Source organism: Perognathus longimembris, chromosome 2, assembly GCF_023159225.1.
Source record: "Perognathus longimembris pacificus isolate PPM17 chromosome 2, ASM2315922v1, whole genome shotgun sequence".
NCBI classification, from domain to species: domain Eukaryota; kingdom Metazoa; phylum Chordata; class Mammalia; order Rodentia; family Heteromyidae; genus Perognathus; species Perognathus longimembris.
This window is the reverse complement of record NC_063162.1, coordinates 53,505,814-53,532,471: the sequence shown is the minus strand read 5'-3', so window position 1 is coordinate 53,532,471 and position 26,658 is coordinate 53,505,814. Positions and strand designations below refer to the sequence as shown.

Sequence of the window (26,658 nt, the reverse complement as noted above, 5' to 3'; positions counted from 1 at the left end):
TGAGCCAAAAGCAAGTAAGAGTGCAAGGGCCTGAGTTCAAGCCCCAAGACCAACATAGAAATGTTTTTAGTAAAGCTCTCTGTCTTTTTCTCTCATGGGATTTATCTCTGTCTGTGAGTCTGTCTGTGTCTGTCTGTGTGTGTGTGTGTGTGTGTGTGTGTGTGTGTGTGTGTGTGTGTGTCTTTGTACTGATCCTGGGGCTTAAACTCAGGGCCTTGGGAACTGATCCTAATCATTTTTTGTTCAAGTGGTCTACCACCTGAGCCACAGTTCCACTTCTGACTTTTTGGTAGTTAATTGGAGATAAGATTCTTACAAAGTTTTCTGCCAAAAGTGCTCAGATCTCAGCCTCCTGAGTAGCTATGGTTACTAGCATGAGCCACCAGTGTTTGGCTGACCTTTCTCTTAAAATATTTTAGCTGAAATGTAAATGACAACAACCAGCAGAGCAAGGATAGGGGGACGTGGCTGGGCAGAGAGATCAGCCCTGCATATATCTACATTGAGCTTTGACTTAAATGATCAGCAATGAGTTCTTCCTCTGTGTCCAGCCCTATGCCATAGCCAAAGAAGACATTTGATAGATGTTTTGAATGAGATGATCCAAGATTGTGGGTCTTAATCTCTTCACCCTAGCCCTCTAGTAAATGAAACATAAATGGTGAGGTTGAGTCCTCTCAACTGATATAGAGCCATGCACATGCTGTGTGTGAGTTCATGTGTGTGTGCAGGAGTGGCATGTTTGTCTGGTACAACTTCTACTTCTTTTGGGATAAGTGCCTGGATGGAGGTGGGCTGAGAGGATGACATTGTATAGGTTCCGAGTGACTGGGCTGTCAAGATGGCCGTGTGAGATGGGGGCAGTCCAAGGAAGGATATAGGGTAAGTAGGGAGCTGCTCCATGCTGTGCTGCAACCCTACCAGCAGCCTTGGAAAGTTGCCTAGTTATGGCCATTCCAAGGATGGTTGTTGATTAATCTGAGGTTGAAGTCCAGTCCAGTGTGGTCCCTTGTCACCAGGCTAATTGGGCTTGATGTTGAGGAGACATCTCCCAGATACCTAGTCTGAAGAGCCAGCTTCTCCATCACTACCTCTGTGCTACACAGACACCTTAGTAAGTCACTTTGGAGGACAAAAGGGCTTGGGCTGGTGTCTGGGCTGTGACTCTGACCTCCTGGCTTGAGGTTGATGAGTCCCAGGCAGAAGCATTAGAGGGTGGTGTCAGCTGGGTCTCTGTTTCTCTCTGATCTAAGGCACCTGTATCCTTCATGGTCCACTTGACCATAGAGTGGTCTTTCCAGAGGAGGGTCTTTCCCAAAGATTAGACTAGACGTGATATCAGCACCAGGAATACGACCTCTAGCACCATCACAAGAGGGTTTTATTTAAAAGACAAAGATGGTAGAAAGAGGGAAGTGGAGAAGGCAATGATCCCCTTGCAGATAGTCACTACTTACTGAATCCAGGATTCAGGGAAGGTGAAGGGAGCTGACAGGCAGGTTAGACCAGTACAGGCGCAATGGTGAAAATCACGGACCTGGGTGTGGGGATCCAAGGCTTGAGCAGAGCAGAGAGAGAGAGTTCTGAGGGTGGAGGTCTGGCCGGCCAAGGCTTCCCACAGGAAGACTGGCCTCTAGCCAGGCTCACTAGCCACCTGATGGCTGCCTGGGGGCTCAGAGCTGGATGTGGGTAGCATATAGAGGGTTGTTCCATGGTGCCTGCCAGGCCTGGCTGAGGAAACTCTAGGATTCTGGGTGTCTTTGCCTGGCAGAAATGACTTCTCGGTGGGAAATCTCAAACCAAGAGACATCTCTTTTGGGTAGGAATAGTGACCAAAGAAGTTTCCAGAATCCTGTCTCATGGAATATCTGGAGCCTCTAGGAAATTCCTATCACAACACAAAGATATTGTACAAAATGGCAGGTGTGCTGTTAGGGAAAGAGCTCTGTGGATGGATTGTGTATTCCAGCACATAAAACAGGGTTGTTGTTGTTGTTTTCCAGGAGAGAAATACAAAGGCACCATGCCTATGTGCACCTGATCATATAAAGTAATGTTTATTAAGATGAACTCCAGGAAATGGAAACAAGAGGTTTTTCCTTGGTTGCTGATTTTCTTTTCTTTTCTTTTACATAGATCCAAAAATGATTATTTATTGTTAGATTGAGTACATAAAATTAAACCGTTAACTGGAGGAAACGGTTTCTCAGATTTATCTGCCTGGGCTGCACATAGTCAACAATGGAGGGTTGCCCTAAGAGGTAAAGCTGAGGGGTGTGATATGTGATATTGTCTCTGCATAACATTCTCAGCACAGAGTATAGAGCACTACAGATAGTATTAGGTGTTGTCTGGGTAAAATGATATGGAATTTCTTTCTTTCACTTTCCAAGGTGTAGGACGATGCTCCTCCTGTTTTCACTTCTCTTGTGTGCCGTGAAGGCATCCTCCTCAGAGCTGACCACCTGTGAGGATGTCCAGAAGGTCTCTGTGCTCGCCTGTGGCAGCCCAGGCAGAGATGGTCGAGATGGAGCCAAGGGAGACAAAGGAGATCCAGGTACAGGGCAGGTGGCTCCGGCTTACTCAATCTTCACCAGAAGGAGATGTTTTGTGTGGAATAGAGCTTAGAGACCTGTGGGGGAGGGATGGTCAGCTGTCATTGTTTTGAGTGGGAGCCCACTCAATCTTGGTAAAAATGTCACTGTCTCACAGAATCAACATCTAGATCTTCATATCCCGTATTTCCACCAATGATTCAGTGATGTGTAATTAATTGTTCCTCTGGCTGGATCTTCCAGGTAGAACTTTTTCCAGAAGAAGAACTTTTCTTTTCAGAGTCACCACTCACTCCTTGGCTGAGTTTTGGAGTCTGTGAAAATCAAGTGTTGAGATTCTAGAGAAAAAGAATGAGCAGTAGCCAATGGAAGACAATGTTTCCTTTGTCTTCCAACAGGTGAGGGGCTCCGGGGCTTGCAGGGCCCTCCAGGGAAAATGGGGCCTCCGGGACCTTTAGGAGCAAGAGGCCCCAAAGGAGACCCTGGAAACAGCTTTGGTAAGAAGTGCACCCCATTGCATTTGGCCTGTGGGAAACCCAGACCTGTGGAGACTGGGGTGGGGTGAGTGGGGTGGCAGGTGCCCTAGGTCCTGTGGCTTCACTGGAGCTTCCTGGCCCAGTGTCACTTGGGGTCTGGAAGGGTTCCTGGAGGTGCAAAGAGCAGACTTTCAGACTGAGAAGGGCCACTCCTTCATCAGGCCTGGAAGGAGATGAAAACTGGCTTTTCTTCCCCTGAAGAAAGTCTGGTGTGCAGCACTAGGCGATGGGGAGGAAATGGGTCCTTTCAGGAGATACTCTTTATCTGTTTGTTACCAGAGTGGCATGAATATAATCAGCCTCATACAACTCCTACCCAGGAGTTGTACACTAAAGTGGAATAAAATAGGCAAATTCAGTAGGGTAAAAGGTTTTATTAAACTTGAGGGGATAGATGGGGTTGGATAAACATGGGGGAAGAATGATGGAAGGGGTAGCATTGCTTAAGATGCATTGTACTCATAAGTTGACATGTTGAACTGAAAAAAATATAATAAATTCAGCCAGGTGCTGGTGGCTCATGCCTGTAATATTAGCTACTCAGGAGCCTGAGATTTGAGGATCATAATTCAAAGTCAGCTTGGGCAGAAAAGTCCATGAAAAAAAATACACATATACACATATATAACTATATATATACACAAATAAAACTATATATAACTATATAAAAAACTATATATGTATATATACAACTATATATACATATATGTATATATACATATATAATCTTTATTGAAAAAGTCATGATCAGGGTGTTACAGTTACATAAGTAAGGTAATGATTATTTTTTTAAAAGACAATGTTACCCCATCCTTCATTTTCTCCCACTTACTCCTCCCTACTTCCCTCTCCCCAACTTGTAAGGTTGATATCCAACCTAGTGTTAAGTATCATTGTTGCATTAGTTCATCCTTTGGACTGCTGTTTCTGTGATTCCATTTCCCTTCCCCTGTCGAATAATCTTTTTTTTATTATTTATTAATTAAATTTTGTTGACAAGGTGTTGTGCAAAAGGAGTACAGTTACATAATAGGGCAGTGAGTACATTTCTTGTGATATCTTACATCCTCATTTTTCTTTCCCTTCCCTAGATCAGGTAGGCATATATACAATACCCAGTGTACCAAAAGCACATACAGTAGCCAGGTGGCATGCGCCAAAGGAAAATCACCTAGAACTTTAAATATAACGTCAACAATAGAGTTTGCTTATCCTTGTCTTATATGATCATACATATATAGCTTTTGAGCTATTGTGATCCACTGAAAGGTCTATTTTAGACCTTTTTATGTTTAGTAGTTGTTTGGTTTTAGTTACATAATGTAAGGTCGCTGACCCACACCTGTGGGAAATACCATTTGACAAGAAGTTTTTTATTTTGCAGACCTGGTCTCTAGTGTCCCCCCCCCCCACCCCACCTTAACAGTCATATATCAAGGAGATCATGCCCCTTTGTTTTCTGTGTTCTAGGCTTGTCTTGCTCAACATTATTTGTTCAAGTTCTGACCATTTCCCTGCGAATACCAATATTTTATCATTTCTAATCGCTATGTAATATTCCATTGTGTATAGGTACCACAGTTTTTGGATCCATTCATCTGTAGAGGGGCATCTGGGTTGTTTCCATATTTTGGCTATTGTGAATTGTGCAGTGATAAACATGGATGTGCAGATGTCTTTTTGATATCCTGAGACCTGTTGTTCAGGATAGATGCCTAGTAGTGGTATGGCTGGGTCATAGGGTAGGTCTACGTTGAGTTTTTGAGGAACCTCCATACTGTTCTCCAAAGTGGTTGTACTAATTTGTACTCCCACCAAGAATGGAGAAGGGTTCCTCTTTCCCCGCATCCCCTCCAGCATTAGTTGTTGCCTGAGTTCAGAGTATAGGCCATGCTAACTGGAGTGAGGTGGTATCTCAGGGTGTTTGCATTTGCATTTCCTTTACTGCCAAGGATGTTGAACATTTCCTCATATGTTTCTTTACCATTTTTATCTCTTCTCCTGTGAAGTCTCTCTTTAGCTCCTTTGCCCATTTAATAATTGGTTTACTGAGCTTGGAGGGGGTTAGTTTTTGGAGTTCTCTGTAGATGACAGATATTAGGCCTTTGTCTGTTGCTGTGCTGGTGAAGATCCTTTCCCATATGGTTTTCTGTCTTTCTAGTTTGGTGGCTATGTCTTTAGCTGTGCAGAAACTTTTTATTTTGTAGTAGTCTCATTTGTTGAGACTCTCCCCTATCTGTTGTGCCCTGGGACTCTATTCAGGAAGTTCCTTCCTGTGCCTATAAGTTCTAGCGTCTTTCCTATTCTGTCCTTCAGTAGTTTCAAAGATTCAGGTCTGATGTTGAAGTCCTTGATCCATTTTGAGTTGATCTTGGCTCATGGTGATAGGCTAGGGTCTACTTTGAGTTTTCTACATATGGCTGCCCATTTTCCCCAGCACCAGTAGTTGAAGAGGCTATGTTTTTTCCATTGTATGTCTTTAGCTCCTTTGTCGAATATCAGCTGACTGTAAGAATGTGGCTTTATTTCTGGGTCTTCTATTCTACTCCATTGGTTTAAGGTCTGTTTTTATACCAATACCAGGCTGTTTTTGTTATGTTGGCTCTATAATAGAGCTTGAAATCTGGTATTGTGATACCTCCTGCACTGCTTTTTTTGCCTAGAATTGTTTTGGCTAGTCTAGGTCTTTTGCTGTTCCATATGAATTTATGGGTTGCTTTCTCTATTTCAGTGAAGATCTTGATGGGGATTGCATTGAATTTGTATAACAATTTGGGCAATATGGCCATTTTCACTATATTGATTCTGCCTACCCATGAGCATGGGAGGTCTTTCCATCTCCTGTGTCCTCTTTGATTTCCCTTTTTAGATTTTTATAGTTCTCATTAAATAGGTCATTCATGTCTTTAGTTAGGTTGATCCCTAGGTAATTTATTCTTTTCTTAGCTACTGTAAATGGTATTTTTCCATAATTTCCTTTTCTGCTTGTACATTGCTGGTGTACAGAAAAGCTGCTGACTTTTGTGGGTTGATTTTGTATACTGCTACTTTGCCAAAATGGTTTATTAGGTGTAGGAGTTTGGAGACTGAGTTTTTTGGGTCCTTCAGATATAAGATCATGTCATCTGCGAATAAGGATAGTTTGATTACTTTTTTGCCAATGTGGATCCCTTTGATACCCTCCTCTTGCCTTATTGCTATGGCTAGGGATTCCAGCACTATGTTGAAAAGAAGTGGGGAGAGTGGGCATCCTTGTCTTGTTCCTGAGTTTAGGGGGAATGGTTTTAGTTTCTCCCCATTTAATATGATATTAGCAGTTGGTCTGTTGTATATGGCTTTTATTGTCTTAAAGAATGTTCCATCTATTCCTGTTCTCTCCAGGGCTTTTAACATGTATGGATGTTGTATTTTGTCAAATGCTTTTTGGGCATTGACTGAGATGATGATGTGATTCTTGGTCTTAGCTCTGTTTATGTGGTGAATTACATTTATTGATTTACGGATGTTGAACCATCCTTGTGTCTGTGGGATGAAGCCTACTTGATCATGATGTATAATTTTCTTGATCAGTTTCTGGATCCTGTTAGCTAATATTTTGTTGAGGAGCTTTGCATCTGTGTTCATTAGTGATATTGGTCTGTAGTTCTCTTTTTTTGTTGGGTCTTTGCCTGGTTTGGGGATGAGTATAATATTAGCTTCATAGAATGAGTTTGAGATTTCTCCCTCTGTTTCTATTTTGCAGAAGAGTTTGAGGAGTATTGGTATTAGCTCCTCACTAAAGGTTTTATAAAATTCATTGGTGAATACATCCAGGCCTGGGCTTTTCTTTGTTGGGAGGCTCTTGATTATCCCTTGTGTCTCTCTGTAAGTTATTGGTTTATTTAGTTGATTTATTTCTTCTTGATTCAGTTTGGGCAGTTTATACTTCTCTAAGAATTGATCCATTTCTGTAAAATTATTGTTCTTTTGTGAGTAGAGGTTCTGGAAATAGTTCCTTATGATTGTTTGAATATCATGTGTATTTGTTGTAATTTTTCCGGTGGAGTCCCTGATCTTATTGATATGAGTCTCTTCTTTTTTTTGTAAGTCTTGCAAGGGTCTGTCAATTTCATTTATTTTCTCAAAGAACCAGCTTTTAGTTTTATTTGTTTAATGGTCTTTCTATTTTTAATCAGATTTATCTCTTCTTTAATCTTTGTGATCTCTCTCCTCCTAGACATTTTAGATTCAATTATTTCTTGTTTCTCCAAATGTTTTAGTTTCATTGTGAGGTTATTCACCTGCTCTGATTCCATTCTTTTAATGTGTGTGCTGAGGGCAATGATCTTGCCCCTCAGCACTGCCTTAGCTGTATCCCATAGGTTTCTTTGTGATGTATTTTCATTATTCTTGTGGCTTATGAATTCGTTAATTTCATCCTTAATTTGCTCTGTGACCCAAGTGTTAGATAACAGTGAGGGGTTTCGCCTCCAAGTATTTGTGTAACCTTTGTGGTATCCTTTGTTATTGAGGGTTACCTTGACTCCACTGTGATCAGATATAATACATGGGATGACATCAATACTCTTGTATTTGCTGAGGTTCTTTGTGTGGACTATGACATGATCTATTTTGGAGTATGTTCTATGGGCTGCTGAGAAGAAGGTGTATTGGGTCTCTGTAGGGTGGAAGATTCTGTACAGATCTGTCAGATCTATTTGGGATATGGTGTTACTTAGGTCTTCGGCTCCCTTGCTAATCCTCTGGGTGTTGGATCTGTCTCTTGGAGAGAGTGGAGTATTAAAGTCTCCCACTATGATTGTGTTTGGGTCTATCTTGGTCTGTAGTTCTGTGAGAATTTGTTTGACATATGTAGGGCCTCTTTGGTTTGGTGAGTATAAGTTTATCACTGTGATGTCTTGATTCTGGATTTTTCCTTGTATTAAAATGTAGTGCCCTTATTTATCTTTTTGAGCTGATTTTAATGAGAAGTCCAGCTTGTCTGAAATCAGGATGGCTACCCCTGCCATTTTGGTAGGTGCGTTGCTTGGAAGATCTTGCTCCATCCTTTCATTGGGAGCCTGTTTTTGTCCCTTGCTGTAAGATGGGTCTCTTGAAGACAACAAATAGCAACTTTTTGTTTACGGATCCACTCAGTCAGTCTGCTCCTCTTTATTGGAGAGTTTATACCATTTATATTCAAAGAGATCATGGGTAAGTGTGATTTTTTTCCCTTCCATTTTCCTGTTAGGCTGTTTTTTCCTTTCCCTTCTTTCTTGTCTTTATTGAGCTGCTCTTCCTGTTGTGCTCTGGCTATTGTAGTTTCTTTCTGTTTCTGTCTGGGGGTCCTGTATGTTTTCTGTTGGGTGAGGTTCCCCTCTTAGAATTCGCTGTAAGGCTGGTTTTTTATTCACATAATCCTTTAAATCCTCTTTGCTATGGAAAGATCTGGTTTTTCCCTCAAAGGTGAATTCTAATTTTGCTGGGTATCTAATTCTGGGTTGGCAGTTGTTGGCCTGGAGGACTTGGATTGTGTTCTTCCAGTCTCTTCATGCATTGTAAGTTTGTGTGGAGAGGTCTGCTGTGATTCTGATCTTTTTTCCATTGTAATATAGCTCTTTCTTCATTTTGGCTGCGTTCAAAATTTGCTCTTTATTCTTGAGATCTGAGATCTTGATAATTATGTGCCTAGGTGAGGATTTTCTAGAGTCTGGTCTGCCAGGTGTCCTATAAACTTCCGTTATTTGGGTGAGGTTATCCCTTGTGAGACTGGGAAAGTTTTCTGCAATAACTCTATTGAATATGTGTTGTATACCTCTGCTCTGGTACTCCTCTCCTTCATCTATTCCAATTATACGCAGATTATATCTCTTCTCCCTGTCCACTCTCTCCTGGATTAGTCTGCCCTGGAGTTTGACAGTTTCTTGGAGTGTGGTAATCTTCTGGTCCTTATCAGCTGCATTGTCGTCCAAAAGAGAGATCCAAGATTCAATATGATCAATTCTTTGTGATGTGGCTTCAAGTGGGGTTTGCATTGAGGCGAGTGAGATGTGTATGGTTGCCAGATCAGCTCTCATTGTGGTAATTTCTTCTTTTAATGAGTTGTGCTTTGAATCTATTTTTTCATGCATTTCGTTTCTCAGGATGTTAAGGTCTTCTTTAACAGAGGAGTAGACTGTATCCATTTTTGCTTCCATTTCTTTCTTGACTTCCTGAAGGTCCTTCGAGACTTCCATTCTAAACTCCTGGAACTGTTTTCTGAATTTGGTCCTGAGGCTTTCGATCATTTCTTCTATCTTACTCTCACTTGTTTTTTTTATTCTCCATCTCCTCCTTGGTTGTACTACTTTTTGGAGTTGGCGAGTTGGCTTGACCTTTCATGAAATTTGTAATATTTCTTTGTGATTTATGCATCTGGAGATCTGCACCTGTAGGTGGCGACCTTGGCTTGGCTTTGTGCCGGTTCCCTCTGGTCCGTCAGTGGGGACTTGTTTGTGACCTGGCTCTGGGTTTGAGTTTGGCTGTTGAACCTTACTGCCCTATGGGTGAGCGTGACCGTATCGGTTGTTGCCGAGGCGGTCACCCTCACCGCAGTTAGGGGTGGGTAGGTTCTGTGTCTTTCTCTGCAGGACTGTGCTCTGCCGCTGTGTTGTGCTGACTCTTGTGGGCCCCTGTTGGGGGTTCGCGGGTCGCTGATTCAGCGTGGCGTGGAGACTTTTCTCTTCTTTGATTCTTTCCCCTCTAGTTGTTGTGGGTCAAGAGAGCTCACCTGTTAGATTGAGAATTGCCACTGAGGGGTGGCTCGCCCAGCTGTGCGGAGTGTTCCTGTCAGATCAGGTGTTGCTGTTGGGGGGTGGCCTGCCCACCTGTGCGGAGTGCGCCTGTCAGAGCGAGTGTTGCTGCTGGGGAGCCCTGCTCACCTGTGCGGAGTACACCTATCAGAGCAGGCGTTGCTGCTGAGGGGGCAGCTTGCCCACTTGTGCGCTCCTGCGGGGGGGGGGGTGGGCACGAGATTCTCCTGCTGGAGGGCTAGCATGCTGACCCACATTGGCCCTCTGTGGGGCGCATGCGTGTGCACTCTTGTGCTTCTTTTGGGGGTGCGCTGTCCTGGATTGTTGGAGGGTGCTCGTGCTCTCTCGCGAATCTACTGTGGGGGCGGTATGCATGGTCCCCAGCAGGTTCCAGTGTCTGGGCATGGGTTGGTGCCCGCAGGCTCTCTACACCTCTGCTATGAGGAGGGGGGCGTGTGCTCAGGCCCAGGTGTCCCTGCTGGGCTCGTATTGCACACAAGCAAGCCTGTGACTGTTGTTCAAAAAGTCCGTGCAGACCAGGGTGCCTCAGGTGGCATTCAAATGCCTACCAGTCTCCGGGTCCCTGCTGGGGGCAGGGGGCTTGTGTGGACAGATTCAGGCTCCCCAGCTGGGGCTTTGGGGGACGCTGGCCTAAGGTGTCTCCCGGTCGCCTTGTTGGGCACTGCTCCACCTGCTGCTAGCTCCTGTGTCCTCCCAGGAGCTGTAGGGTCCTAGAGTTGCCAGATATGGAGCTCTTTTGTTCCCTCAGGGTAGGGAGGAAGAGGGAGAGAGCTCTAGTTTCTTTGTCCCCTTGTGATGAGCTCTACATGAGGTTTTGGGTCTCTGCTAGAGCTTATCTTCCGTGAGGGGGGGCAATGGGGAACTTACAGGCTGGGGTGTGGCAATCGATTGTTTGGTGGTGGTGGTCCCGGCTCTCCCTGTCCCGCTCTCCCTGTCTGCACTGCCCGGTCTCCTGCTGTTGTTGTCTGGTCCAGGCTGTTCGGTCCTGCACCTCCGGTTCTGCACCTCCGGTCCCACACCGCTTTCTGTCTCGGTCCGGTCTGCCCGTCATCTGGGGCCCGTGGAGCTCCTGCTGTCTGGACTATGCACTCGCAGTAGGACTTTTCAGCTGTTGCTTCTCTGGTCGCTGATGGTCTGTGGTCCCATTTTATCAGTGCCAGGCCACTTTCCCAGCCTGGCCCTGTTCGGGTCGGGGTCAGCGGAGAGCAGGGGGGAGGGGGTCCCTGGAGATTTTCCAGCTCTGTGCAGGTTGTAGACTTTTCTTTCTTTGTTCTTTTCCATTTCCTGTGTTTCTCTGTTTGTTCTAGTTGTTGGGTTTGCTGGTCTCTTGATGGGGCGTTGGGTGTTGGAGTTCCCAGCTCACTATTTGGTTGGAGCGAGTTGGGGTGCCTCCGTATTGTGACGGTGCCATCTTCCCTCCTCTCGAATAATCTTATATACAAGACACAAGGTACAAAAAATTAAGAGAGATGAAATAAAAATAAAAATGAAACCTCTACATACAGGACATAATAAGAACCTTTTGTTTCCATATCTTGGAGTTCATGTTGGTACACTTCATTATATATGGTCCTATGTATTAAGCAATTGGGTTGTTGAGATCCCCTATTAAAAATATCACAGACCTAGTCTAGTTCTTACAAATGAAGAAATCATGCAACCTACTTTTCTTTGGACTTGGCTTACTTCACTTAATATAATTTTTCCAGGTCTCTCCATTTCCTTATGAATGGGCAATATCATTCTTTGTGATGGAGGCATATAACTCCATTGTGTATATATACCACATCTTCTTGATCCATTCATCTACTGAAGGGCATCTGGGTTGGTTCCATATCTTGGCTATGGTAAATAATAGTGCAAGGAACATGGTTGTGCTGGTAACTTTAGTATGACCTTATTTGTAGAAAGTTGGGTAAATGGCCAGAACTGGGATTACTGGATCAAATAATCTATGTTTAGTCTTTTGAGGAACCTCCATACTGCTTCCCAGAGTGGTTGTACAAGTTTGCATTCCCACCAACAGTATAGTACCATTCCCCTTTGGCCATATCCCCACCAGAATCTGTTGTTGTTATATTTATTTATTTATTTTTTTTTTTTTGCCACTCCTGGGGCTTGAGCTCAGGACCTGAGCATTGTCCCTGGCTTCTTTTTTGCTCAAAGCTAGCACTCTACCACTTGAGCCACAGTACCACTTATGGCTTTTTCTATATATGTGGTGTTGAGGAATCGAATGGTCATTCTAACTGGTATGAGGTGGAATCTCAATGTTGTTTTGATTCTCATTTCTTTTATGGCCAGCAATGTTGAGCAGTTCTTCAAATACCTCTTGGCTATTCATACTTCCTCTTCAGAGAAGTCTCTAAGTGTTTAGCCCACTTGTTAATGGGGTAATTGTTTCTTTGGAGGTTTGTTTTTGGGGTACTTAACTTCTTAAGCAGTAGGTATATTTTAGATATAAGGATTTTGTTTGTTGTATGGCTAGTGAAGATCTTCTTCCAGTCTGTGAGCTTTCTGTGTATCTTGCTAGCTATGTCCTTTGCCATGCAAAAGCTCTAGTTTAATGCAATCCCACATGTCCAACTTTTCTTTGATTTGTTGTGATTCTGGGTCTTTATTGAGAAAGTTTCTACCTGTGCCAAGGATCCCTAGTGTTTCATCTTTTCTTTCCTATAATATTTTCAGGGCATCTGCTTTTATCTCCAGGTCTTTAACCCATTTGGTCCATGAAGCTCTTATCTCCAATGAACCAGCAAAGATCTGGAAGTAGAGGAATGGCTCAAATGGTGGAGCTCCAGCCTTAAGTGAAAGGCCAAGCAAGAATTCAAAGCCTTGAGTTCAAGCTCCAGTACTGGCACACAAAAAATTACTAATATTTATCTCCCAATCCATCAAAATAATTTTTTAAATGAAAGCATTTTCCTGGAATGCAAAAGAATAACAAAGAAATATTTTCCCAAACAAAGGACACATGCGGATTTTCATATAAATCACTATAATGTCACAATATTTAACCACTATGGGAAGGGTGACATTGTCCAAAAAGAAATATTCTTATTACCTGACTTATGAAATAGTAACCCTTCTGTACATCACCTTTATAATATCAAATTTAAAATACAGTTAGTCATTTAACCACTACAAAAATACAAAAAACAAACCACACTGGGCACCAGTAGTTCACACCTACAATCCTAGCTACTCAGGAGGCTGAGATCTGAGGATCAAGAGCCTGGACAGTCAGGTCTGTGAGACTCTTATCTCCAATTAAATCACAGAAAAAACTGGAAGTGGCACTGGGGCTCAAGTAATAGAGTGCTAGTCTTGAGCAAAAGGAGCTCAGAGACAGGTCCCAGGGCCAGAGTGCAAGCCTCAAGTCTGGCAAAAATTAAAATAAAATAATTAATATTATTAATTACTTTGCACAAAATACTCTCTCTAATTTAATGTCTGCTTCTTGTTAACATACCCTCATCCCCATCACTTGACAGTTTCCCAGGCTAAGCTGGATGCCTTAGAGAAGGAAATACACAAGCTAAAGTCAGAACTGGACCAGGTCAAAAAATGTAAGTGTTTCCTTTGCCCCCATGGTGGTTTTCCTGACTCGGTGTTCTTCCATGATTTAGGTGTAGGGGAAAGAGAAGAGAGCTAACTTTATGAGTACAAGTACTGAATATACTATATCAACACCTCAACAGGGTTGGCATCTTCTTGCTATACAATACCATTCTATCTTCTCACAAACTCCATTTACAGTTCTTACACTTACTTTATTTACAGGTAAGGAAAGAAGAGAAGCTCAGGGGATATAGGTATCTCCTTCCCTACCATTCAGCTAGCAAGGAGCAGGAGGAAGGTTGTGTGGTGGTTTCTCCTTCTCCAATCCCAGTTCTCAAGTAGCTGTTGGTGTTTTTGCTTTTCCGCTGCCCAAGCTTGGTAGCGAGGCCCCTGAATATCTTCGTGTGTTCTGGCAGGTTTTAGTTGGGGTGGATCTGCAAGGTGGGATATCCCAAAACAGTCAGTCTGCCAGGGTTGGCAACCCCTCCCTGGGTGTGCAGCCCTGGGCTGCCTTCTTCCTAGGCTGTGTGCCCTGATGGGGTTTGTCATGGGATGACTTCAGTTACAGTCCTTACCTGGGCTTCAAACCTGTCAGCTCTGTCTTGTCTTTGTGATTTTCAGTGCAAGCCTTCTCTTTGGGCAAAATCCCTGAGACGAAATTCTACATGAGCAGTAGCAGGAAAGTGCCTTTCGCCAAAGCAAAGGTTCTGTGTGCGGAGCTAGGGGCCACAGTGGCTGTCCCCAAGAATGCTGAGGAGAACAAGGCCATTCAAAGTGTGGCCAAAGACACAGCCTTCCTGGGCATCACAGACGAGGAGGTCGAAGGCAAGTTCACCTACGTGACTGGCGGCGGGAGGCTGGTCTACAGCAACTGGAAGGCGAATGAGCCGAATGACCACGGCTCTGGGGAAGACTGTGTGTGCATGCAGGTGGACGGGCTCTGGAATGACATCTCCTGCTCCAACTCCTTGCACTTTGTCTGTGAATTCCCGGCCTGAGGCAGTGGCTCATTTCTGCTCCTCTCCTTGGGTCTATCCTAAGCCATCTGCTGCTGCTTCTAAAGAGAACCCAGAGCTGGCTTTCCCGTGTGTGTGAATGTTCAGTCTTTGCTAGGTGAGGAGGTGGGGGGAGACACATAGGATTGTGGGCTGAGGAACTGAGGAGAAGCTGAGGGTATGTCTGAGTCAACCGAGGGAGGGCCAAGAGAAGCCCCTCCTTTTACCTCGAGGACACTATGGTTCACCAGAGGAGACAGAAGATGGATCATTTTGGTGCCAAAGTGGGCAGTCCAGCTCAGTCAGGGAATTCTCTAAGAATTCCCATTACAAGATGACAAACTCTCCTGGCCCAGGCTGTGGTTGCCATGGTTGCCAAGGTTACGGTCTCTGGCATGTGAGCCTCCCTTCCTAGGTCTCCTGCCCGCCTGGCAGTGTCCTACATAACAATGTTAAGTTCTGAGGATCCTTCACCTTGCCAAAGCAGCTGTGGGCTGTGTTTAGTCACTAAGCGATCTTGAGGGCAAAGGGGAGCTTTTCCTTCCAGCTGATTTCAGAGAACTGATTTGAGATGTTAGTGTAAGCTCACACCAGAGGAGAAAGCAATGGACAGGTGGGGTGTGCCCTTCCCCCATGCTCCTATGATCCAGGCTGCTCTCCCTCCCATCTCGGTTGCAGCCTCCTCCCACATGGGTCAGGAGGTCCCATTATCAACACACACGAGGCCAGCCTTCTCTTCAGAAGTGAGCTTTACGTTCTGAAGGTAGAATTATTCGGCACCCACAGTCAGCCGTTTGCGCATCCTCCAGGGCAGGTATCTGTTCTGTCTTCATTATAGCCCCACTCGGGTTTTCAGTGATCTCAGAGTGTGTTGCTAGGAGCCCATAGAGTCACGCAGGACACCAGAAAAAGAGTGTGAATTCTGGCCCCATTCACAATAGGATGTCAGGAAATATTTCATGAATGGTCAAGGGCCACTCTCACGTAAGTGAAAAGCTTTCATTAACCTCATTTTGTATTGTATTTCTCTTTGGATCTGAACTCAGGTAAAGCAGTCTGTAGGCAATATGTGCTTTGGTGAATATTTGCTGAATGGATGCTTCCAAAAATTACAAATGGATGGACAGGTTGGCTACTGAGAAGAAAGAAATGGAGGTCGGGCAGTGAATGTCTTCTACTCAAGAGGGCAACTTTTGCAGGCAAGAACAAAGTCAGGCTGGGCCGCGCCAAAGGCACTGGGGCCACCAGGGCTACCTGTAGCCTCTAGCACACGTAGACTGTCATGCAACTGACTGCTCTTCAGGTACTGCATACTTTGGGGCCATAAGAGGAACGGGTTTGTCTTTTAAGATAGAACAATCTAGTGCATTCAATTCAAATCCAGATTGCTTGTCAAAGGCATTGGAAATTGCTTAAAATTTACCAGCAGCATGGAATTCTAGGTTAAGGTAAATAGAAAAAGCAAAGATTAAATAGAAAATTCATAGAAATGAGAACAGTATACACAAAAGACAACCCAGGACAAAGGGTTAATGCAACAAACACAAGAGTTCTCACATCTAAGATAAAAAATGAGAGAACTCATTGGTAGGTGGGGGTGGGGGTGACTGTGTATGTGCCAGTACTGGGGCTTGAACTCAGAGCCTGGGCACTCACTGTCCCTTAGCTTTTACACTCAAGGCTGATGCTCCCATTGGAGCCACAGCTCCACTTATGACTTTTTGTGGTTAACTGAAGATAAGAATCTCATGGACTTTCTGCCTAAGCTGGCTTCAAACCATGATCTTCAGGTCTCAACCTCCTGAGTAGCTAGGATTACAGGCATACATCTTTCTTTTTTACAATAAGAATTGTCCTGCCAACCCTGATGAGAATGCAGTAAAAACATGCAAGCAAGCTCAGGTCCTTCCTTCTATTCTCTCTCTCTCTCTCTCTCTCTCTCTCTCTCTCTCTCTCTCTCTCTCTCTCTCTCTCTCTCTCCCCCACCCACATCCCTCCATCACTAGAGCCTCACATTCCAGCTCAAAGAGCTCTCTCTTGTCCAGGACCTATTCTCCCTGCTCATAGCACAGCCCACTCCTGCCACTCATTCTGCGCATTCTTGCTGAGTCTCTCCTCTCCCAGCCCACCATGCAGGGTGTGTGGCTTTTCTATAGGCTTGAGATGGGTAGAGCTCAACCAGCACCTGACAAACATTCCTCTAGGTGTCTCCCATCACCATTCTGTCTTCAGTCTAGACTAGAGACAAACTACCCACTAGATTCATTTCCTAATTCTTATCAGCCAGCAATGGGGACCTCAGGCCATTTAGCATGGATAAGGGCCTAGTTAATCCAAAAATACAGGCAGAAGTTACAGGCTGCCCAGATCCTCCCACAAGAAGGAAATGATCAATGTGAAGTATCCTTCTACATAATCTCTCCTCCTTACCTTCTTTTCCTGTCCTCATCCCTCCCTCCTGCCCAAGGCATGTAGTTCTTTACTAATGATTGACCTATGACATGGCTGACACAGAACAGCCTATGAAGCCAGGCACTCCAAAGACATACCTTAGTTGTGGAGATTCCTGCCACTCATTCTCCATGGTGGATGGTGGAGCAGGGAATAGGCAGTCATCTCTGAGATGCCATCTTCTTTTGCTGTCTCTTGCACCAAGTAGAAACCTGGAGCCCATGCTTTAGATCATCTCTGGAAATCTGGGTTCTGAATCCTCAGCAACCTGTGCTCTGGCCTTGGAGCAATGACCATGGGGAGAAAGGCATACGTGTCTGTGTGTTATCTGGGGTTGAGGAAGAGCTGGTTTGGTGGATAGGAAGTTCCAAGTTTGTGAGTAGCAGACAAGGTTGGGGTTCCCACCCTGTTTCCACACTGCAGGTCACGTTGGCTTCCTGGCCTGTTTCCGTGTCTATACACCAGTCTCTAAAGGCTTCTGTTCTAGAGCATCTGAATCAGTGATCCAATGGGTGTACAGACTGGGGGAATCCCCTGTGGGAGCAGGTGCTGCTGAACCTGAGGACAGTTTTCAATTTTCTTGTCTGTTTTGTCCATACTAATTGTGGATTAAACATATACCAACTGCTTCTGAATTTTATAGCAAGCCAGGCTGGGGATGTTGGAATGGCAAATATAACTTGCCCTTGAGATGGGGACATTGAGATAGATTGATAGATAGATAGACAGACAGACAGACAGACAGACAGACAGACAGACAGATAGATAGATAGATAGATAGATAGATAGATAGATAGATAGATAGATAGACAGATAGACAGACACACATATGTATATTATATATATGTTTTATGTATTATATACATGTGTGTATATTAATTTTCTCATATGGAAACAGCCAGTGTGAGCAGTATTTGCTTTGTATGTTAGAATGAAAACAACTACTAAAGTTTGTAACATTCAAGGCTCAGGTTCTGGACCCTGAAATTGCAGGACCTTGATGCTACAGGATATGTATGTATGTATGTATGTATGTATGTATGTACACATATACATACAAATACTGACAGATAAAATTTGTAGGTTACTGAAGCATGAACTCAGGGCCTGGATGCCATCCCTTTATCTTTTTTGCTTAAGATTGGCTCTTTCTACTTCTGGATTTTTGGTAATTAATTGGAGGTAAGAATATTATAGACATTTCCTTCCCAGGCTGAACTTCAGTCCTCAGATCTCAACCTCCAGAGTAGTTGGGATTACAGGTGTGAGCCACTGGCATCAGCTTTTTGTTTTCAGAGTTCTTCAGCTCTGCTGCCTTAGGCCATGTTCCAGCCAGACAGGGACATACCATTCTGTCTGAAATCCCAGCCATCCACTTGTCTCTGTAGCTATGGAGCTCCCCCAGCACAGGTGATAGGCCCTGGACTACCTCCCCCACAAAAATACAGGGGTCACAGCAGAGCCTCTGACCTGGATGGTTGTTTACTTGTTATTGTGTAAATGTTCTGTACTTTGGAACTGGGGCTTTTTACACACACACACACACACACACACACACACACACACACACACACACCACACCACACCCCATTAACTAGAAAAGGATTGGTTGTAATTACGGGATCTAGCCTGGAGATGCCAGGAAGAATGTTTGTGAAATAGATGATGACCTGGTAACTCCGAGTTGCTGACCAATTTCTGGGAAGCCGGAGGAGTGCTTAGGACAGAAGTCCATCTGGGAAGGGACATTCCAACCCTGCTAGCAACCCCAGTGGAAAGAAGACAGTTGTTCCCAGCAGTAATCAGTTGGTTCAGGCAAGCACAGGAGTCACACATAGGCGAAATGGGGAACAAAGAGCCATGCATTAACTAGCAAGTGTTTTAGACTAGCCTAGCAGCTGCTTGTCTTGGCCTGCAGGCAATGATGTTGTACAGTGAGGCTCTTCAGAACTGTGCTTAGCAGAATGGGCTGGAACCTGGATATCATAGGACTATGGCCTCATTCTGCTCCTAGCAAATTAAAATCTTTCCTATTTACCTCTCAATTTAAAGCATCAGATCCTAAACAATCTCTCTCAACCAACAACTTCAGACCCAAATCTTTTCCTTTCCCTTCCAGGATCTAACTGCCTTTTGTGACCTTACTTCATTTGATATAAATTCTTCCAAGTCCATCATTTCCCCATAAATGACATAATATTATTCTTCCTGATGGATGAACAGAATTCTATATATATATATACCTATAGAAATATATATAATTCCAATATATATATGTAGTTACAACATAATAATCATATAAAATAATTATACATTATATAATAAATATAATTATATGTATAATTTTCTTGATCTACTTTCCCACTAAGGGGCATCTGGGCTGTTTCCATAACTTGGTTATCATGAACAGTGCAGAAACAAATGTGTCTTTGCTGTATCCTGACTTGTAATCTTTGGGATAATGCCTTCATTTTTGGCCGTTTGTTTAAGTTGTGTCTGTGTGGCAAAGTCATTAAGAGAGGGGTCTCTGTAATCAGATGGCCTGGGTCTGATTGGTTCCTGGCCTTCCTACTTGAAGCTGTGGGGCCCTAAGCAGATCACATACACTGTGTGCTTTCGTTCCTTTCTTGGTAAAATGGAGACAATACTGGTTGTTGAGAGGAATCTACCAGATGTGCTGGTACAAGAAGAGCAGTCAGGACCATGTTGACCCATGGCACACACCACACAAGCAGCAGCCCTGTTGCTGTGATTGTGCAAAGACTGCACCCTCACTAGCACCCCAAGAAAGGGCAGAGAACCAGACACACTCAATGCATGGCTGCTGAGTGTATTAATAAATGAACCAATCGATGAATGAATCTGAATCCTCCTCAAGTCCCATCTTAAAGCTGAACTCAGTGCCAGACTGGATCCAGCAAAGCATGATCTAGATGACTCTGGGTAGTACCTCCTTCCCAGGGCAACTGGGAATCCCAGATCAGCAGTGGCCTTGGGCAGCAGGTACTACAGTCTCATGCTGCCCTCTGCTGGTTGTCTCTAAGAGACACGCGAAGAGATGCACACATGATGGGTGTCATAAACCCGTTGTCTGTAGCTTGAGACTTTCCTGCCCCCTGGCCACTGCACCCACTAAGATGAAGCCCCCCGTCTTGCAGGGCCAGTTTCCAAATGCAGGCTTCCTCAGACAGAGGGGAAGGGGTAGTTGCACAAGTGTCCAGCTTGCTGAATCCTGATGGCCATCACTGTCCAGCAAGGCTAAGATTCTACCGGAATTCATTGCTTCTTGTCTAGGTTTCTGTCTCATTTCCAAATCTAAAATGTAAACCTTTTCAGGGCAAGATCCACACTGTTTCCTTTTCCTTTCTCCCTCTCTGTCCTCTGCCTTCTCCATATCTCTCTGTCCAGATAACGGGGGGCGGGGGGGAGGCAGGTAATTAGAGTTAATTAACATGGTGGTTAATTTGGCAGAACTATCCTGCCCAGGATGGCAGACCTCAGTTCCCAGCTCCCTGAGTAGCTAGCATTACAGGTGTGAGCCACAAGCATCGGACTCCAGGTGACAGTCAAATTCTCTCATTGCTGTGCTTGCCAGCGCCCTCAGAGGCCACAGTGGTGAGCTTCTCCCTCGGCTCCCTCTGGGGACTTCCCTGGGCACTTCTCTGAAGTGCACTTGCTCTTTTCTCCTCCAACATCACCAGGCAAGGAAGTGGGACATTTCTCAGAACCAGATTCTTTCTGAAAACAAGAGCTTCAATGGCCTCATATCCTCTCCAAAGAACAGAGGGGCAGGTGCCAGTAGCTCACACCTGTAATCCTAGCTACTCAAGAGGTTGAGATTTATTTTTTTCTTGTTTATTACAATAATTTTTTCTTTATTGTCAAAGTGTGATACAGAGGGGTTACAGATTCATATGAAAGGCAGTGAGTACATTTCTCGTTCTACTTGTTACCTCCTCCCTAATTTCTCCCCCCCCCCGCCCCCTTTTCTTCTCCCCCAAGAGTTGTGCAGTTGGTTTACACCAAATGGTTTCTAAGTGTTGCTTTGTGAATGGTTTGTCTTTTTGTTCTTTGTCTCTTGATTTTGGTATTCTCTTTCCCTTCCCCAGTTATATTACCCGTATCAGACAATCTCCAGGGTACTTGGATGTAGTACAGTGGTAGTGAGGGTACAGCCACAGGAAGAGACTACAAGAGAGACAAAACTAGACAAACTACTCAGTCAAACAAACAAACAAGGAAAAAGAGAAAAGTAGTATGAGTTCACATAGCATGTTGTGAATAATTACAACAGTGGTATAACTCTTATTTCCGTAACATGGAGTTCATTTCACTTGGCATCTTCTTATGTGGTCATATGGGTGTAGTTATTGAGGTATTTTGGTCTTCTACCATGACTAGCCTATTCCTGTACTAGCTATTGCCTATGAGGGACACCATAGGGTTTATGTTTCTTTGGGTCTAGGTCACTTAGTATGATTTTGAGGTTGAGATGTAAAGATTGTGGTTCAAAGCCAGGCTGGGCAATGGCATCAATGAGACTCTTATCTCCAATTAATCACCAAATATCTGGATCTGTGGCTCAATTGGTAAGGTGCTAGCCTTGAGCACAAATGTTCAGGGACAGTGCCCCGAGTTCAAGCTCCACAACCAATATGCCTCCGTGTGTGCACACACGTGTGCATGCATGCACACACATACACCCACACCCCAAGTACAGAGGGGCTCAAGCTGAGGACTGAAAACTAATACTGAGGGGTTATGAATACGGCCTAGTGGAAGAATGCTTGCCTCACACACACTAAGCCCTGGGTTCGATTCCTCAGCATCACATGTATAGAAAAAGCCAGAAGTGGAGCTGTGGCTCAAGTGGTAGAGTGCTAGCCTTGAGCAAAAAGAAGCCAGGAACAGTGCTCAGGCTCTGAGTTCAAGCCCCAGGACTGGCAAAAAAAAAAACACCAAACTAATACTGATTTAGAGCCTCTGCCTGGGACCCCTTAGGCCACTTGAACGGGTCAGTGCACAGAGGGATGGTGGGCATTTCCTACAGATCGCACATGATGACAAGGCTAGCACACCAGCTGACAGAAGGATTCTCACAGGACTCCCTGGGATCACTTAGAAGCTGGAGGAATCATCCCAGTTAGCTGCCCCCTGGTTTTGCAGTCCAATACTTGCTAAGCCAAGAATGGTGAACACATCCCACATACGTGCTGCCCCTCTGCTTCCAAGAAGGAGGAAAAGGACAAGGAGGGAAAAGGAGGAGGAGGAGAAGGAGGAGGAGGAGGAGGAGGAGGAGGAGGAGGAGGAGGAGGAGGAGGAGGAGGAGGAGGAGGAGGGGGAGGAGGAGGAAGAGGAGGAGGAGGAGGAGGAAGAAACGGAAGAAAAAAGGAGGAAGAATAGAAGGAGAGGGATGAAGGGAGAAGGGGAAGCAGAAAAGAAGAAGAAGAAGAAGAAGAAGAAGAAGAAGAAGAAGAAGAAGAAGAAGAAGAAGAAGAAGAAGAAGAAGAAGAAGAAGAAGAAGAAGAAGCGGAGGAGGAAGAGGACGAACAACAAGAACAGCTTCTCCTCTAAATGCTTAGGTTTTTAATCTAGCATTCTTAATTGACAAGTCTGTTTCCCTATAATCTTGATGCCGTTTCTTTACTTTGTAAATCTTTGGGCCTGCTTTTAGATTCTGTCTTTCATTATTCTACCTATTCTTATATCAGTGCTATTTTAATCATACCAGTTTTCTAACACCCTCTTACATAGAATGGGCCATGTCCTTTCTAATTATATTATTTTAAACAAGTTTCTTGGCTCTTCCACATGTGTTCTTTGCTAAGAACTTGAGTCATGTCCAGAAGTCCTCACAGCCTCAGTCATGCCTTTTGCTCAGTGAACATTTTCTAGAGATTGCATGAAGTTTCTAGATTCTTTGGAGAATCTCCTCTCCTCTGCTCTGTTTGATCTGTCTACTCTCTACTCTCTTGGTCCCTTCCCTCGGCCCCCCCCCCCATCTCTTAGTCTCTCAGTCCCTCTCTCAGTCTCTCTGTTTCTCAGTCTTAATCTTTCTCTGTCTCTCGATCTCTCTCTTCATCTCTCCTTGTTTCTCTCCCTCCCTTACCCCCAACTGAGAACTCAGCATGTCAGGATGGCTCAGAGCCCAACTTTCAACCTTATCTTTCCTGCTCTGATTCATCCCACTAGTCACAGGATGTATTTCTTATCCTGAACTTAGCATCTGGTCTGTTGACCTTGGCTTGGCTCCAGCCACTCAAGCCTGAAATGAAGTATTAGGGGAATTAAAAAGCAAATATGCAGAAGCACAGGCAGTGAGGTCACCGAGCTCCTTACCTCAGATCAAAGGGCCTGGTGACAGCTTAGAAACACTTCATTCAAACAAGACTCACAAGGAGGAAGAAATGGTCTCATTCACTTGACTCTCTCCCTTACTCCATTCATTCTCCTCACTGAATAAATATAACTGGGGTCATTGCACTCAGGCAAGGCCCTTATAAGTTCCTCCATATGGCCTAAGGATGGCTCTCAGGCAGTCTGATGGAGACTACTGACTCTGAAATAATGGAGGTCAAATAGGTTTGCATTTGAAATGTATCAGAGTAAGGACCCTAAAATCTCACTCCAAGTCTAGGTGGACCCAGCCAGACCCCAAGGGCAGTTCTTCTCAGATGACCACTCAGGGTTCTGGGATTGTACATATCCATCAATCCCTCTGCAAGCCCCAGAAGAGAAAGCATGATGAAAGCATGATGAAAGAGAAAGCATTGTATCTCCTGGCTCTTATCTGAACACCTAGAAATGGCATGGGCCAGTCTCATGCTTGCCTTCATGCTTGAATTTAAAAAAAAAAAAACACTGAATATCTACCATAAGATTGTTGAGATTGTATATACAGAAGCAACCCACCAGTCCCACCCAGGCAAAGTGAAAAATGTCCTGGTCTCTGAGTATCTTGATGACAGCACAGAAGACGATGCTCAAAGCTCTTAGAATTCATCCATTCTTTCTAAATCTACTTGTTGAGTACCTCTTGTGTCTATTGCTGGGACACAATACTAGATTCCTTCTCAAATGTTCGGGCAATAAAGAACTAGCATGGTTAGCCATTTGGGTTTAGTGCCTGGATAAAATATTAGACATCTAACTTTACATTTCATTTCCTCTAGTATATCCTTAGTTCCTTTGCCCTAGTACATAAAATGTAGATAACCTGGGAAGGTTAAGCAAGCCATTAGGCTTGAACCATGATAGGTTTTCCAGGAGGTAAGAGTGGTTAAAAATTCCCTTCACCAATACGGTTGCCAATGTTGAATGTAAGGAAGTTCAGAACAAAAATAAGATCTAAGAAAGGCAATGCAAGCGGCTTGTGCTTGTAATTCTAGCTACTCAGGAGGCTGAGATCTGAATATTTCAGTTCTAAGCCAGCCTGGGCAGGAAAATCTGTGAGACTCTTATCTCCAATTACCTACCGGAAAACCAGAAGTAGATCTGTAGCTCAAGTGGTTTGGCACAAGCCTTGAGCAAAAGTTCCAGGACAGTGCCCAGGCCCTGAGTTCAAATCCTACAACTGATGAGAGAGAGAGAGAGGAAGGAAGGAAGGAAGGAAGGAAGGAAGGAAGGAAGGAAGGAAGGAAGGAGAAAAGCAAAGGTCAGAGGGCTCCCCTGTTGCTGTTTATTTCCAGATGTATCTGATTTGGTGAACAGGAGGGTTGAGAACAGAATATACTATCATCCTTGAGGTTTTACTATCAAACTGAAGCAGAGCTTTCCAGCACAATTACTATAGAAGACCTTCTGAATGTCAAGCAACCACAGTGGCTTCCATGATGTTACCTGACACTGTAAGGGTCATTGTATCTCCTGAGATCAAGCCTGAGAACTATATCATCGTGGCCTCACTTGACACCTAGATAACTAAAAGATGGACCTGTGAATATAGCTGAAGGAGTGCATACTGTTTAAGATCCAGGTTAAAGGTCCATGTTGGTGCAGGGAGTAGTCTATGCTCAAAAATGTGTTAGGCCAGGCACTAGTGACTCATTCCTGTAATCCTAGCTACTCAGGAAGCTGAGATCTGAGGACTGAGGTTCAAAGTCTGTCTATCAGGAAAGTCTGTGAGACTCTTATCTCCAGAAAAAAGAAAAGCTGGAAGTGGAGGTGTGGCTCAAATGGCAGAGTGCCAGTCTTACATAAAAAAAACTAAGGGAGAGTACCCCGAGTCTAAGTTCAAGCCCCAGTACTAGCCACCCCTCCAAAAAAAGTGTTCTGGTGGCTCATGCCTGTAACCCTAGTTACTCAGGAGGCTGAAATCTGAGGATCACAGTTCAAAGACAGCCTGAGCAGGACAGTCCCTTAGACTCTTATCTCCAAAGAACTGCCAAGAAGCTGGAAGTGAAGCTGTGACTTACGTTATAAAGTACTACTGCTATTGAGCAAAAAACCTCAGGAACATGGTCTAGGCCCTGAGTTTAAATCCCAGTACTGGTACCAAAAAACCCACCCACCCCCCAAAATAACCCCAACTTTTTAGGACTTGAACTTCTGAACTATTTGTTTCAGTCCTCTCTTGAGTAAGCCTCTGACAACAGAGCCCAATGGACTGTCCTTGTGTTCTCTGCTGAGAGTAAACCACGGCACAGGTGGATTTGAAAGCCTTTGGCACTAAGGGATATTGATTTTCATTTTTTAGAGTTCTGTAGTTCTTTTCTTCCTCTTGTCAAGAAATTAGTTTACCATAAGTATCGCCGTGGGTAGTGATCCTCAGCTGGGTCTCAGTGGCCACACTGTATAATGTGATTGCCCTCAGAACTTAGTTGATTGGACCAGAATGGGCCCCTGTGAAGAGCAAACTCATTTCCGCAGGAGTTTCACATTGAGAGCCGGTGAGAATTTCTTACCTCTTGATGGCAGTTTTCAACACACATTCTTTCTTGTCTTTGTGCCGTAGAGAGACAGGAAGCGAAGGGGCCAGTGTGCAAAGGAGGGAAAGAGGCACAGGAGAGACTGAGGCAGTGGATAGCCTGACTTTGCCTGTGCTCCCTCCCACCTTCCAGCCCCTTCACAACCATCTACTCATAGAAACACACTTCTAAGTTCCTGCCATGAGGTGCTCACTGTGACCTCTGTGCTGAGGAAATGGTACACCAATGGGCAACTGATTTGTATTTCAGAAGGTTCCAGGAATTGTAAATTTTTTTTCAATAACAGGAGAAAGATCTTGTCAGAGAGCTTAGGGTTCATGAAGTGAAAGTATGGCTTGGCGTGGGACACATTGACTGAACGATGGTGGTAGGGCTTCTGGAAAGAGATATGAGGTTTGGTCCCCATAAACAAAGGGAAGAGTATGTGGGTTTTTTTTTTTAATCTTAGCAAGAGCTTTTTGTACCTCATTGATGGGCCTCTTCGATGGTCATCCAGGTGCCCTTCTCATCTTTAAATAATTCTTGTAACATTTTGTCATTAAAATCAGTCAAATATAGATGGTAGTCCTTGGTCTATGCATTTACAAGCTAAATGTATAAGCCTTGGGATCGGAAAGAGCTTGTTCACATCCCAGCTGCGACCCTACAACCCACTGCATCCCTAGACAAGTCCTCTCCCCCTCTCTATGCCTTGGTTTCCACATTTGGAAAATGAAGAGGAAGATTTAACAAGATTATCTTCAAGGCAGAGGCAGGAAAGAACATTCCTGGAACTGCCAAGCAAAGCATTTGGGGCAAATTTACAACATGGCCAGACACTTTGTTCCAAATGTCCCTGAGAT

The 26,658-nt window shown here is 44.3% G+C and overlaps 1 protein-coding gene across 1 annotated transcript; it reads left to right on the top strand.

The window, feature by feature from the left end:
• Positions 1-1,041: 1,041 nt before the first annotated feature.
• On the top strand, positions 1,042-14,441 carry LOC125346519 (mannose-binding protein A-like). The gene is made up of 5 exons (XM_048339158.1): positions 1,042-1,114; positions 2,394-2,557; positions 2,954-3,052; positions 13,377-13,451; positions 14,065-14,441. Exons 2-5 carry the CDS (start codon positions 2,404-2,406, stop codon positions 14,439-14,441), a joined length of 705 nt encoding a protein of 234 aa, XP_048195115.1. The 5' UTR covers positions 1,042-1,114; positions 2,394-2,403.
• Positions 14,442-26,658: the final 12,217 nt, after the last annotated feature.